Genomic DNA, 12,871 nt, shown 5'->3' with positions numbered 1-12,871 from the left:
AGGAAAAACATCATCACTACCACCACTGTCATCTTGTTGAGATTTATATAAACCTGAAATCAGCGGAGGTGGTCAGCCTTGTCTGAGAATAACTCTGCTAAGTTAACATTCATTGGGAGTGAATGGATCTTTCAATCATGCCTGACAGGGCCAGTCTGGGACTTTTGCTGCTTGAGGCCCCCAGTGGCACTCCTCCTCCTCCATGGCCATGTCCCCATTGCAGCTAGTGCAAGGGGCTTCCCAGGGGTAGGGGTTGTGATCATGGTGGGGGACACAGCCATAGTGGCAGAGTAGAAAGAAGCAGTGAGCACCTGGTAGTGGCAAGTGTTGGCTGCTGGGTTTGGGGTGTCTGGTTGCAGTGAGAGCCTGGTGGGTGTGCTATGGCAGTAGAGCCCACAGGAGCCTGCCACCCTGAGGCAACCCTGATGCCTGGTATAGAATGGCTTGCCCCTGGCACAGGCAAACTGCAAGAACCAAGGCCAGAACAATGTTGGGCTGCAGCAGCACTTTGGCGGGTGGATGTTTTGGCCTCACAAGAACTTTAATTCCTTGTGGCACACTAGTATTTCTGTCATGCTCCGGCAGACGGTGTGGGAACTTCTGTCCTAGGATAACACACACACTTTTTAAAGATGAAATTAGCCAACCTCTGTTCTTGAGAGTAGGGGTTTATTGCAAAAGTGCTTTCTGCATTTTATCTGGGCAAATCTTTCCATTGGTTTTAACCGAGATCAAGCTCGTGGAGTGCCCTGTTACCAAATATAAATTTTGTTCTTTTGCTGAGGTTTCATCCCTTCAATTGTGTTCATTTTTACAGAGCTGTTGCACTGCAATGTAACATGCCCAATTATTTTGCCAACATAGCATGTCCCCTCCATTTCAGATGAGATTTAGACGTCCATATTGTTTGCTATTAATCATCATTTAGAGGTGGAACATTAAACGCTTGGATGAATTTTGATTACTAATTATGACGGGATGGATCTGTGCACGCAAAGCAAAACAGCAATGGCCAAACAAGGCACTCTAGCTTTAAATGCACGCAAACACCCTGTTTGTCTCCTTAACATGCATTTCACAATGCAAATCCTGCCAGAAATTCACTGGATCGTTCAGAGGTAAGTTTTGCAAACCGTCTCTTTGAATAACAATATTGATAAAATGCAGTTCTGACCAAGGCACCAGCATCCACCAGGACCTAAAAATTCATAATATAGTGCTATTTTGAAACCAGATACTATTTTACTCCTTAATGAGGGCTCACTTCAGGGTCAATGGCGTAATGAGTTTGTCACACTGAATTTGAGGTGCTCGGTTCTAAAAATTAACGGCCGGACCACATAACAATATAGTCACTCCCTATGGTTTTCCCAGTAGTGATGTATGGAAGTGAGAGCTGAACCATAAAGAAGGCTGATCGCCGAAGAATTGATGCTTTTGAATTATAGTGCTGGAGGAGAATCTTGAGAGTCCCATGGACTGCAAGAAGATCAAACCTATCCATTCTGAAGGAAATCAGCCCCGAGTGCTCACTGGAAGGACAAATCCTGAAGCTGAGGCTCCAATACTTTGGCCACCTCATGAGAAGAGAAGACTCCCTGGAAAAGACCCTGATGTTGGGAAAGATTGAGGGCACAAGGAGAAGGGGACGGCAGAGGATGAGATGGTTGGACAGTGTTCTCGATGCTACTAACATGAGTTTGACCAAACTGCGGGAGGCAGTGGAAGACAGGAGTGCCTGGTGTGCTCTGGTCTATGGGGTCACAAAGAGTCGGACACGACTAAACAACAACAAGTAAAGGGGTGAGACATGAACAGTTCATGGGCAGATTCACATATTTAATTTTCCAAGCACCAAACTGCTCCTATGGGTGATCCCTATGAAAATATATTGTACAAATGTGGAATCCATACCTACAGCATATGCTCCAACTGTTATTGTTTACCTGGCTTATTTTCTGGTTTTGTTTGTTTGTTTGGACCTGTCTCTGGCAAATGTCCCCTATTTTGCCTTTCGGGAATACCATGTCAAATGTAGTTAATGTGTGTTCTTAGAGTTGTTATTTTCTAGGGTTCAGCTTCCACCCCAAGTTCTCAGAGTTATGAAGCTACATCTTGTCTCTAAAGCACATGCGTGTAGATCCACACACATGAACATTAAGGTGCTATAGAGGACTGTTGGATAATTATATTCTAACCCCCACAAAACATGGGAAGCTGCCTTATACTGAAGTCAGACCACTGGTCCATCTAGCTCAGTATTGCTGACACTGACTGGCAGCAACTTTCCAGGGTATTAAGGCAGGGTTCTCCCCCAGCCACACCTGGAGATGCTGAGGATTGAACCCGAGACCTTCTGCATGCAAAGCAAATGCTCTACCATTGACAAACCTTTCGCTAACAAATAGCCTTTGAGCTTTTAAAACAGTAAAGGTAAAGGGACCCCTGACCATCAGGTCCAGTCGTGTCCGACTCTGGGGTTGCGGCGCTCATCTCGCTCTATAGGCCGAGGGAGCCGGCGTTTGTCCACAGACAGCTTCCGGGTCATGTGGCCAGCATGACAAAGCCGCTTCTGGCGAACCAGAGCAGCGCACGGAAACGCCGTTTACCTTCCCGCCGGAGCGGTACCTATTTATCTACTTGCACTTTGACGTGCTTTCGAACTGCTAGGTGGGCAGGAGCTGGGACCGAGCAACGGGAGCTCACCCCGTGGCAGGGATTCGAACCGCCGACCTTCTGATCAGCAAGCCCTAGACTCTGTGCAGTACAGGGCAAATAATTGTAAAGCAAATAAGAGCAGTCAGAGTAGTGCTGTAATACACTGGTGAGAAGATGGCTTGGGCAGCAATACTTGGTAAAAAAAAAAAGGCATGTTGTAAGCCTGTCCCCATTTTCAGAAGTGAAATATTGGAGAATATGGTATTGCTCCTCTTCCATTCAACTCTCCAAAGCTGGATCCTGTGCGAAGGTTAGCATGGATTGCCATATTTAAGGTACATTTTCCTCATCATTTCTGAGTATGTTTGCAGATTGACTTTTCCAGCACACAGATGTCAAACTGGCCTTACAAAGGGTTAGTAATGTGTGCAGGCTCAGCACAACTCCCGAGTCCTCCAATCCACTTTTACAGGGTTTTCAACAAATGCTGAGCCAGTTAGGAACATGTGATGAGCACAAATACTAGAGAAAGGGGGACAACACAACAACATGAGGAAACAATACTAAGAATCACCCTCAAGGCCAACCTATGTACCTTGGTTTTTGAACAGCTTAGTTCTTGAACATGTTGGCTCTCGAACGCCGCCAAGTGACTGTTCCGGTTTGCGAACTATTCTTGGAAGCCGAATGTCCGATGGGGCTTCTACGGCTTAAAATTGGCTACAGGAACTTCCTGCAGCCAATCAGAAGCCACACTTTGCTTTCCAAACATTTTGGAAGCTGAACAGACTTCCGGAACGGATGCTGTTCGAATTCCAAGGTACGACTGTACTGTAATGTTACAAGTACAAAACTTCTGGAGGGGCAATCTGAATTGGAGGAATGGCAAGACGGTAAGTGGTCCAAATTGCTATTCTCCAAGTGCCTTTTCCTCCTGTGGGGAAACACATGTTTTTCATTGACTGTGCAAAGGGAAAAGCCACAGGTGGTGTTGGGGAGAATCTAGAAACAATAGCTGAGGACCAACTTTCTCTGGTTCTGATCAATTATCTAAAAGTGCTTTTTCTTGCTTAAAATGAACTCGCTGCCTATTGATATCAAGCAGGTGCCTTTACTGTATTATTTTCAGTGGATATGAAAAACATTCTTGTTTAAACAAGCCTCCCCAGATGCTTAGAAAGTGGATGTGCATTTTAACCTGTTTCAGTATTTTAACTTTTTGTATGTTTTAACCTATCGTATATTTTTCTTGATTTTACTGCTTTACCTCGTTGTAAACTGCTCTGAGGTTTGTTTTTACAGTCGAGCAGCACATAAATTTAACGAAATAAGTAACTACATAAAATGGGAGGGACATTAGAAAACCAAATGCCTAGTTTGGTCCTCACACATTGCACTTTCTTAGTAGAGTGCAGGACACAGCCATGTGTTTTATGAATTTCCTACATGAAAAGGGGAACAGGTGTACTTTATCTGTTATGAGCCTTAGGTTAGGTGGCAAGATGATCAGAGTAAGAAAAATCTTGTGCCAGAGCACACGGAAATACAAGACTTCCTTCAATTTAAAAGCAAAAGAGAAAGAGAGGCTCAAAGCCAATCAACCAGGATCACCGAACACCACAAGCACACCTGTGTCACCCCCTCCCTCCCTCCCTCCCGCCAGTCCCTTGCTTCATACTTCCTTGAAACTGCATCACTTCCAACAACAAAGACAAAATATACAGCTGACTGGATAGTGGTTCTCATCCATATATCCCATCACAGAACATTTCTCGAGGTCAGGCAGATGAAATCATAAATTTATAATACAACATTACTTCAATTTTCCTCTTCATTTGCCGCTGCAGTGCCCAGCTCTGCTCTAACGAGTCAGAGCCTGATCCGCACGGGGGGAAATTGGCTGGCTGAATATCAATAGCACATTAACACCATGCCCATGTGGATGCTTCATCAAGCCAAATTATGGGCAGGCAGGCCGATCCGCCATTTCCCATTTAGCCGCCATTCTTGCCTTGCAATGGGTACTGAGCAATTTATTTGCTTCAGTACTTCTGGCGAATGATCAATCTTGCAGTAATTATCTCTTGTCACTAAACTGAAAAATCAAGGCTTTGCCTCGATTACCTCCCTTGAAGAGAGAACTTCCTATCCATGAAAGTAGAGACCTAAATCAACAATCAAACATGCTTTTCACAACACAACTTCTTTCTCCACTCTTTCTCCTTTGCCCGGAGACAGAAATACTGGGGCAATCCTGCTCTTCAGACGGCTGTGGCAAGATAGGAAACACTGCAGATTTTCAGGCTAGTGTGGGCATACAGCCAACACTGGCACTGTTCCCTAGAACTCAGGGACCACCAACACCCCTGAAATGCCAAGTCTTGGGATTCAACACAAGTTTACTCTGAAATTTTATAGGAGACTTCTGCCATTTGTAGTGCTACACTCTAAATAAAGTGACCCGAGCACCAAGTTAATGGCAGCAAGAAGCTTCTCAAACTGCCCGCTGCAACCGGCCCAACATACAGCATAGCGGGAAATTAAAACAGAAACTTCCAGCCCATTGCTGCCAGCAGGTAAGCCTGCTGGGAGGCACACTGGCACAAGAGACTTGCCCAAAAGACTTTATTACTCCCATTAACTCAAAAATTACCGGGGTATTTGGAAGAGACTTACCTTGCTCTTCTGTTGCAAGATACAGACCCGATTGTAACCCTACATATGGCAAAATTTCTGACCTCAGTCCTGACACTTAAGAAACGCAATGGATTGTTATATACAGTTTGAAATTTTAATTTAACTTTTATTATATTCTATTCAGCTGAGTATTTTTTAATCTATTTTATTGTTAGTAACTGTAAACCAGACTGTGCTGTTCTGTTTCTGGTTGTTATGTATATGGGCTTAAAGTCGAAATGAGTTTTGTTGAGCACAAGAGACTGCCCCTCAAAAGCTGGAGCCGGTACTGTAGCAGGCAACACAATGTCTGAGAGAGGAGCTGAAAAATGGTCCCGAGAGGAAAGTGGGAAAATTCTGGGAAGTGCCCCTAAGTCGAGGATTGCGTAGCATTAAACATGACGCAAATGTCCCCAAAATGCTGGACTTGATGTGAGAGTGCAGAGCATAAGGAATCCATTTCCAGATGAGAGGAACTCTCCGTCACAGACAGGAGGATCTTTATAAGCTTTACAACATGATGGTCACCATTGCCCAACCATAATGAGAAGCCTGGTTGTAAAAGGGTTGTGTGCATCAGCACTGCACAGCTGCAGCCAGAAAGCCTGTACAGGTGCTACTGGCTGTGTCTGCACATTGCCTGATTCTCACTGACCTTTTGCTGTGTGATTGCGTGCCCCCAGTAATAATTCCAGCCAGATCAAATGGAGAAGAGGAGCCTGGCCCTTGCTGCACACCAGGCAAGAAAGAGGTGCCAAGGCTAAAAAACTACTCCAACTCTTCTGCCCCTCTCTCAGACACCTTGCCTCCTGCTCAGTTGGGGCAAAGGGAGAATAAGCAGATCTGGAAATACTTCCTGGATCTCAAATTCCACCCCTATGGGGCAACCCTCCAAGGCAGCTGGATGCATGATAATGCTTTGCTAAGTGGACGGCTGCCAGAGTTCCCCAGTGTGAACGTGAGTGTTCAACATTTGGCTCCTGGAAAATCAACTCTTCCCCTCTATCCGCCTTCTCATTCAGATAAGAATGCAGCTCCACTGCCAAGAGTACCAGCTCCGTTTTGTCAAGGAAAGAATAATTTGCTTGTATTGATTTTGAAATCAAGGATCGGAAGCCTGACATGTCCAGGCCCTTTCAAACTTAACAGCTGAGTTAGTTTACCTTTCAATTTGCTGAAAGCTTTTTTCCCAGAGTGGGAAAACTTGCAGCCAGAGCCTATGCATGTTTATTTGGAGGAAAGTCCCACTAATTTCGGTGGGAATTAATCCCTAGTACATGCGCACAAGACATAGTTTTAACTGCTTAGTAAAAGCATTTTTTTTCTTGAATCATGGTGTCTATTACACTATTCAGAAGGCCACATCTTGATTAAGGCACTTTCCTATGTTGCAGTGTTCCTGCTAAATCTTGCAGAATCCAAGGGTCCATGAGAGAGGTTGTCTACTAGACCCTCTCTAAAGAAAATGCTCAGTGTGCAATGCCACCAGGAGGCAACAGCGGAGGAGGAGACTTTGTCCTGGGAGAAATGGCCAACTGAACTGACCCTGGGGTTACAGTGAAATGGTGATTTATTTGCAGTTCTGAGTTCCCAGGCTAGTAAAACCTCATATCTTCCACCCATCTACTCGGAAAGAAAACTGCTGTCTTGTGACATTTCCAAAAAATTAAATCTCAGGTGCTGAAGCGAAACTGGGTTTGCAATGTTCAGATTTTTAGATGTACCCTTTGCGTGTTTTAAATGAACCTCAAGAGTATGCTTCAAGTGCCTGAGGCACCCCATCCTTCCTGCCATCTTAATCACCTAAACTATACTCCTGAAGTAAGACCAAGAAAGGGGGGGGGGAGAGATTTCTCTTTTACTCAGCCTTTCCCTTCCTTTGTCTTAGCTCAAGCCACTGTCCAATTTCCTGTTCTGAAAAAAAGGTCACCTGGAAATAACACTAAAAGCTAAGATTTGGGTGCCTGAGATGGTTTCTAATGGGACTTCAAGGCCTCGAGCTTTGGGTGTACTCGTGCCAATGCCACCCTTTCCTTTTCTCTCTCTCATAAGGAGTATCTCCTCTACAAGAATGACTTTCTTTGAAGGGCACAAGCCTCTTTTATGCATGAATGCAGCCCAGCTAGATTGAACGTGTGCACTATTGCGGAGCTGTGGTCTGGCTCCCGCAGTAATATTAAAAAGTCAGTCAGAGACTTCCTGGAATTAAGACGTTCACATCAGGTAGTATTTCAGTGGTCCAGAGATATAAATTTTATTGGCTGAGCTTTTTTGTAGCCTGGGAGGGAAAGGAGGTGGTGAGTTAGAAGCTTTAGGTATTGTATTTAATAGATGGTCACAGCTAAGATGCCTGCCACTGCCGGGGGGGGGGGGTGTAACAAAAGAAAGGCACCCTAATTTTTTGTATTGGTAAGGCGTGGCATAATAAAAAAATCATATGCTCAAAAGACACCTTGAGACTGGGATGTGGGTCCATTACTCACTCACTCTCTCTCTCTCTCTCTCTCTCTCTCTCTCTCTTTAAAAAGACCTATATCTCAAGTTAAGGCCTTATCTTCATGAAGGATTAACCAAACAAAACTTTTATTTTGTTCCACTACAGTCCCCTATGGAACTGGAGAGGCTGCTTGAACATATTGTAGAGGAAATTTCAATGTGCTAGGACTCCAGAGAGTAGGAAATAAAGTAGGCATTCATGCATTTCCCCATCTGATTAAACAACTGAAAGCAGTACAAAAGTACATCCACACCTGCAAACTGGCTGCCATGCTTGGTTTCAACATCCCTGCAAACTTCATACTAAAACAGACCACTATGAACACATGTTGGCTGTAAGATCAGAACTGCGCCCTCTCTGAACCTCAACCCAGATCCTTCAGACACCAGCTCAAATTTGGCCCACCGTGCAACTTCTAAGAGTCAAATGTAACTCACATCAATGTGATATCACACGGTACCTGTAACAATTAGAGGGCCAACAGAGACCAGACACAGGGACAAATCTTCCAGATAATTAACCTATTGCTTGATTGCAACCAAGCCATGAGTTTCACTTCTGACATGGGGGAGGGGGGCTAATCAAACTGGTATGCTATTTTGTCTTTCTTCATCCAAGTTGCTGACACTGAAGCAGGGGCGCTGACATGGGCCCCAGGTTATGGGTGCCCAATGGAGCCTGTGATGTAACATGATGTCATGACATCATGACATCACATTGAGTCAGTAGTGCAGCGGCTCTTTGGAGGCCTCATGGGGTCTCAGAGATTACGTCCTGTTCAGAGGCCTGGCAGGGCCTCCCAACAACGTCTGGGAGGCTGCATCAGGGCTCCGACACGACTTTCAGTAACTGGAAGTTGCGTCGGAGCCCTGTGTTGTGGGTGCTAAGCACCCACATTTTCGTGGGTTTCCTGGCACCCAGGGCGCCCTAGGAATGGCACCTATGCACTGAACACTGATACAAGACTCCATGGCTAGTCTACCAAGACCCAGTTAGGGGAAGCTCCTAAATGAGCATAATCTCAGGCAGCCTTAACTTTATATCCTGTATGAAAACTCTCCACAGCTCGTGTGGGACACCAGCAGAGCTGCTGAGTACCAGACCCATTCTTTTGATATAAATGTTCTCTTCTACAGGCATCTTCTGACTAAATGTTTTGTATCTACACTCTAGCTTCTGCAATGACTCCTAAAGTAGCTGCCTAGAAAAAGCATTCAGTCAGAATGGGTCATCTATGTTAGTTCTTGAAAAGCAATCCTGGGAACTGATTCTGCTTTTTAATCCAAGCTCAGGTTGGCTGAGCTGTATGGACTCCAATTCTCACCAGCTTTGGAGGAAGGTCCAGAGACAATGAACCTGGAGACAATGCTTTCAAGGGTATAAAAAATAATATAAAAATACTTGGTTTGATTCTCCGAGAATCAGCAATGCAATTGTGCGACTAAAGGTCTTTGGCTAAATATCAGGCCACATCACAGTCTCCCTGTGCTAATTTTGCTTGATGAGTTAATTACACCCTTCTTCTGTTCATGGGTGGGATTTCACTGCTGTGCAACTGACGAGTAAGGAATGGAAAATTTTGATTGCATGCTGAGAATCCGCTGACAGCCGTCGACCTTGAAGCTGACTTGTTGGAGGCAACTAGGGATACATGCACATAATGGACAAGACAGACTCAGACTTATCTGCTGCAACTTGGCGGTTTCGTAATGATGCCACCTCAATAACCAAGAGCTGGGAAAGGGGTGGAGGGGGCCAGAGAAGAACTGGAGCAGATAGTTAAGCATCTGGCCTTCATCATGAATCAATCATTCATTCAGAGCAAGTCAGGGTGATTTAAAATCTAATAAGATCACATTAGGAGTCACCCTGCAAAAACCAGTGGAACAGAACCAATTTGGATCTCTTAATGAATCCATGCACTCTACATGCACTAACAGGCACCTGTGTGGCAAGAGATGATCTGCCAAAACCTATACATGCCACTTCTTTTCAACTGAAGTGCCAGCCTGCAGCTTCCACAAGCAGCTCTATTTTAATGTCTAAAATAATCCAAGAGCTAACCCAAATATTATTGAGTCATAAATATGCCTCAGGGTTAAACCTTTCTTCTGGTTAACAGTGGTAAGCTTGGCTTTGAACACCCTTTCCAGATCTTTGGAGTGTGGATTGGTTTAAGGCGATTTAAATCAGCAATAAAATAATAGTAATCAATTATTTAAATGAGCAAGAAAAGGGGTAATTTAAATCAATTGATCACATCACATTTCCCCTAAACAATGGTGTGATTTTGACCATTAAACCATGCTAACTTAGAACTAAAGTACTGGTAAATCATTTATATTATTTTAGTATTTATGTGTGAGATTATTTATAGTGTTGTTGCATTCTCACTGTATACATCTGCCAGGCTTTCCTTTTCTTTATTTCCAGAAGCAGGGATGGGCAACCTGTGGGCCTCCACATGATGGACTCCACCTCCTGTCAGCCCTAGTCAGGGTGGCCAGTTGTCAGGGATGATGGGAGTTGTAGTCCGACAACATCTGGTGGGCACATAGTTACCAATATTATGCTCTAAAGGTCTTGCTAGACTATCATCTCCAGCAGAACATAGCCAATGATCAGGGATGGTGGAGTGCAACAACACTTGGAGGATGCACACCCTGCACTACAAAGCCTTTCATATGATTGGTCCCTGTGACAGTTTGTGAGGTTACATATGGAAACAGAGGGACCTGAGAACAGCACCATTTTGTCTTCCCTTCTTTTTCCAGTTTCTCCTTTCTCCACTCTCACAAAAACACAAAGAAAAAATGAAATGCCTACATCCAAGCTAATATGCTTTTATCCAAATTGTTTCATATTAATCCAGTTATTTTTTTAATAAGGTGCTCAAGGCCCAGGACTTTCCCAGTGGTTGTGGTAGGAAAAGCCCAAGATTAGCTAGAATACTCGGGGCTCAGTCAGAAGAGCAGGAGTGGCCAAGGACTACCTCACTGATATTAAGGAAAAAGATGTGAGGAGAATCAATTGAATATTTAAGGGATGGGAGGTAGTGGTGGATAATCAGCATCTCCGCTGGGGTAGACCTATCTCCCCCCCAGTTTTTAATATATATTTACAATCAAGCAGTTGTCAGGTAATATAGGAAGAACAGCTAAGGAGAAACAAATGAGAGCCAATTATAACTAAGATGACCTACCACGCAAATAGAATTTCAGCATTAAATACCATTTATCCCATTTAATTAGTACTTTCTGGACACAATGGTCTGGGCTCAAATACTGTCCTCTCTCCTTGGAACTTCTAATTATTGCTACAACCACGCTATTATGTTTCTCGCTGGGATTTCTCCATCTTCTGTGCCATTTAAAGCCATGAAGATTTTTAATTATCTGTGCTGAACTGTCAAAGATACCTTTAAGAATGTGTGACTCAATTCTTTGGGGGTGGGGGGGAAGAGGCGGGGGAAGAGAACAGTTTTAAGCATAATTCTGCTTTTGTGAATGCATGTGGAAGGGCCCACTGGAAACATCCATTTAAATGCAAATTTGGGTATTCCAGAGCGTGCATGTGCATGTGATCGCCTTTTACCACAGAAAGGATGATTGAGCCCCCATCATCCACACTGCTGTCTCTTGCACAAGTCATGCAATTTTTGAACCTCCGAATCTTGGAGCAGGTACCAAATACACAGATACAGACTCTTGCTGACTGCTCATCTATTGCACACAACAGTTTAGGCAGCTCTGAGCTTTGGAATACGTACAGAAAACATAGACACATTCTTGCCGATGGCTCATCTATTGCACACTTACCCAACATTCCCATCCCTAGCATAAAAGCATCCATGGTATATGGTAATCCACGAGCCCTTCCTCTCGTCCCTGGCGGAAACATCACTTCTTTAGGTTGTGCTTTCTTACATTCCACCTATTAAGCAGAAACATGTACAAATGAGATGCAAATGAATTCATGTAAAATGTCAAATGCTGAACTGATCTGGTTAAGTTGTGGGGGAAGGGGGGGGGTTATTTTTAGCATTGCTCTTCTGTAAAATGTGAACTTTAAAAATAGGCCAGCGGTGTAAAGTGATTTTCAAAGAGTAAATATGTGTAATGTGACTTCAGAAAGCAGACAGTACAAACCCAACTAAGGCAGAGATAATGTGTGGATAGGTCACACAGCTAAAAGCTGCAACCCATAAGTTAAGCTGTATTAACTTTTAGTGTGTTTCTAAGTGATTACTTCTTTGTGAAATAAACATGCAGCTATTGCTGTTTTGTTGTACAAGAACCAGGCTTATTTTCACTCCAAATGCTATTATGTTTATCATTTCTAATGCAATTGCCATACAGAGAATGACTGCAACAGAACCTGTTGATAATACCTGTGATAACCAGTAACAAGTACTGCAACTCTACCACCCAGGACTACATTGGTTAGAGTTATTTGCTGGATGAGTAGTCCGCTGCTTAAACACTTATAAGCATGAGCGTTTGTGTAGACATACAAAACAATACACAGTGGACCACCAGCAAGGTTACCTTATCTCCACACACAAATTCCTGATAGCAGTAACTTCCTACTGTCTCTCCTACTGTTATTTTGATTGATTAGCTCTTCCTTTCAAAACACTTCATTGTTCTGGAGAAATCAAAGGCTAGTTGCCAACACAACCTTATTGCAAAGCAATTCAGCAGTAACCTACTACAAGCAAATATTGCCAACAGATTGGGTTTGTGCAGGAAGAAAATTCCTATTTGTGCTGGGGCTGGGATTCTGTACAATGTACCAATAAAGGGTTAATCCTGGAACCTTTGGAAGCATAATACCATTTTCATCACATTGCAAGTGTCTGGCTATTAATAACCTTTGAAGAGTGCATAAGGCCAACTATGGCCAAAAGAAAATGGCAGGGCACAAGGTCAAACTAAGAACTATTTCTAGCTGCCCAAACCAGGTGGGATGCTTGGAGGGAAAAGGTGTTTTGATGTGAGCCAGGGAAAAGAACAGAAGCAAGGAAGTGTTCTGGCAATT

General features: G+C 43.8%; 1 protein-coding gene across 29 annotated transcripts in view; it reads right to left on the bottom strand.

Moving 5' to 3' along the window:
• Window positions 1–12,871, bottom strand: part of MSI2 (musashi RNA binding protein 2) — a 394,953-nt gene that overhangs the window by 78,098 nt on the left and 303,984 nt on the right. For all 29 annotated transcript variants that reach the window (XR_004427934.1, XR_004427936.1, XM_033171346.1 and 26 more), the window contains one exon: window positions 11,650–11,764. Coding sequence is in view for 27 of the 29 variants with exons in the window: in XM_033171346.1 (XP_033027237.1) it covers window positions 11,650–11,764 (115 nt within the window). In the remaining 2 variants the exon portion in view is untranslated. The remainder of the gene's footprint in view (window positions 1–11,649; window positions 11,765–12,871) is intronic.

The sequence above is a fragment of the Lacerta agilis genome, chromosome 15, assembly GCF_009819535.1.
Source record: "Lacerta agilis isolate rLacAgi1 chromosome 15, rLacAgi1.pri, whole genome shotgun sequence".
NCBI lineage: Eukaryota > Metazoa > Chordata > Lepidosauria > Squamata > Lacertidae > Lacerta > Lacerta agilis.
Note: the sequence above shows the minus strand (reverse complement) of the source record. Positions and strands in the feature narration are given on the sequence as shown.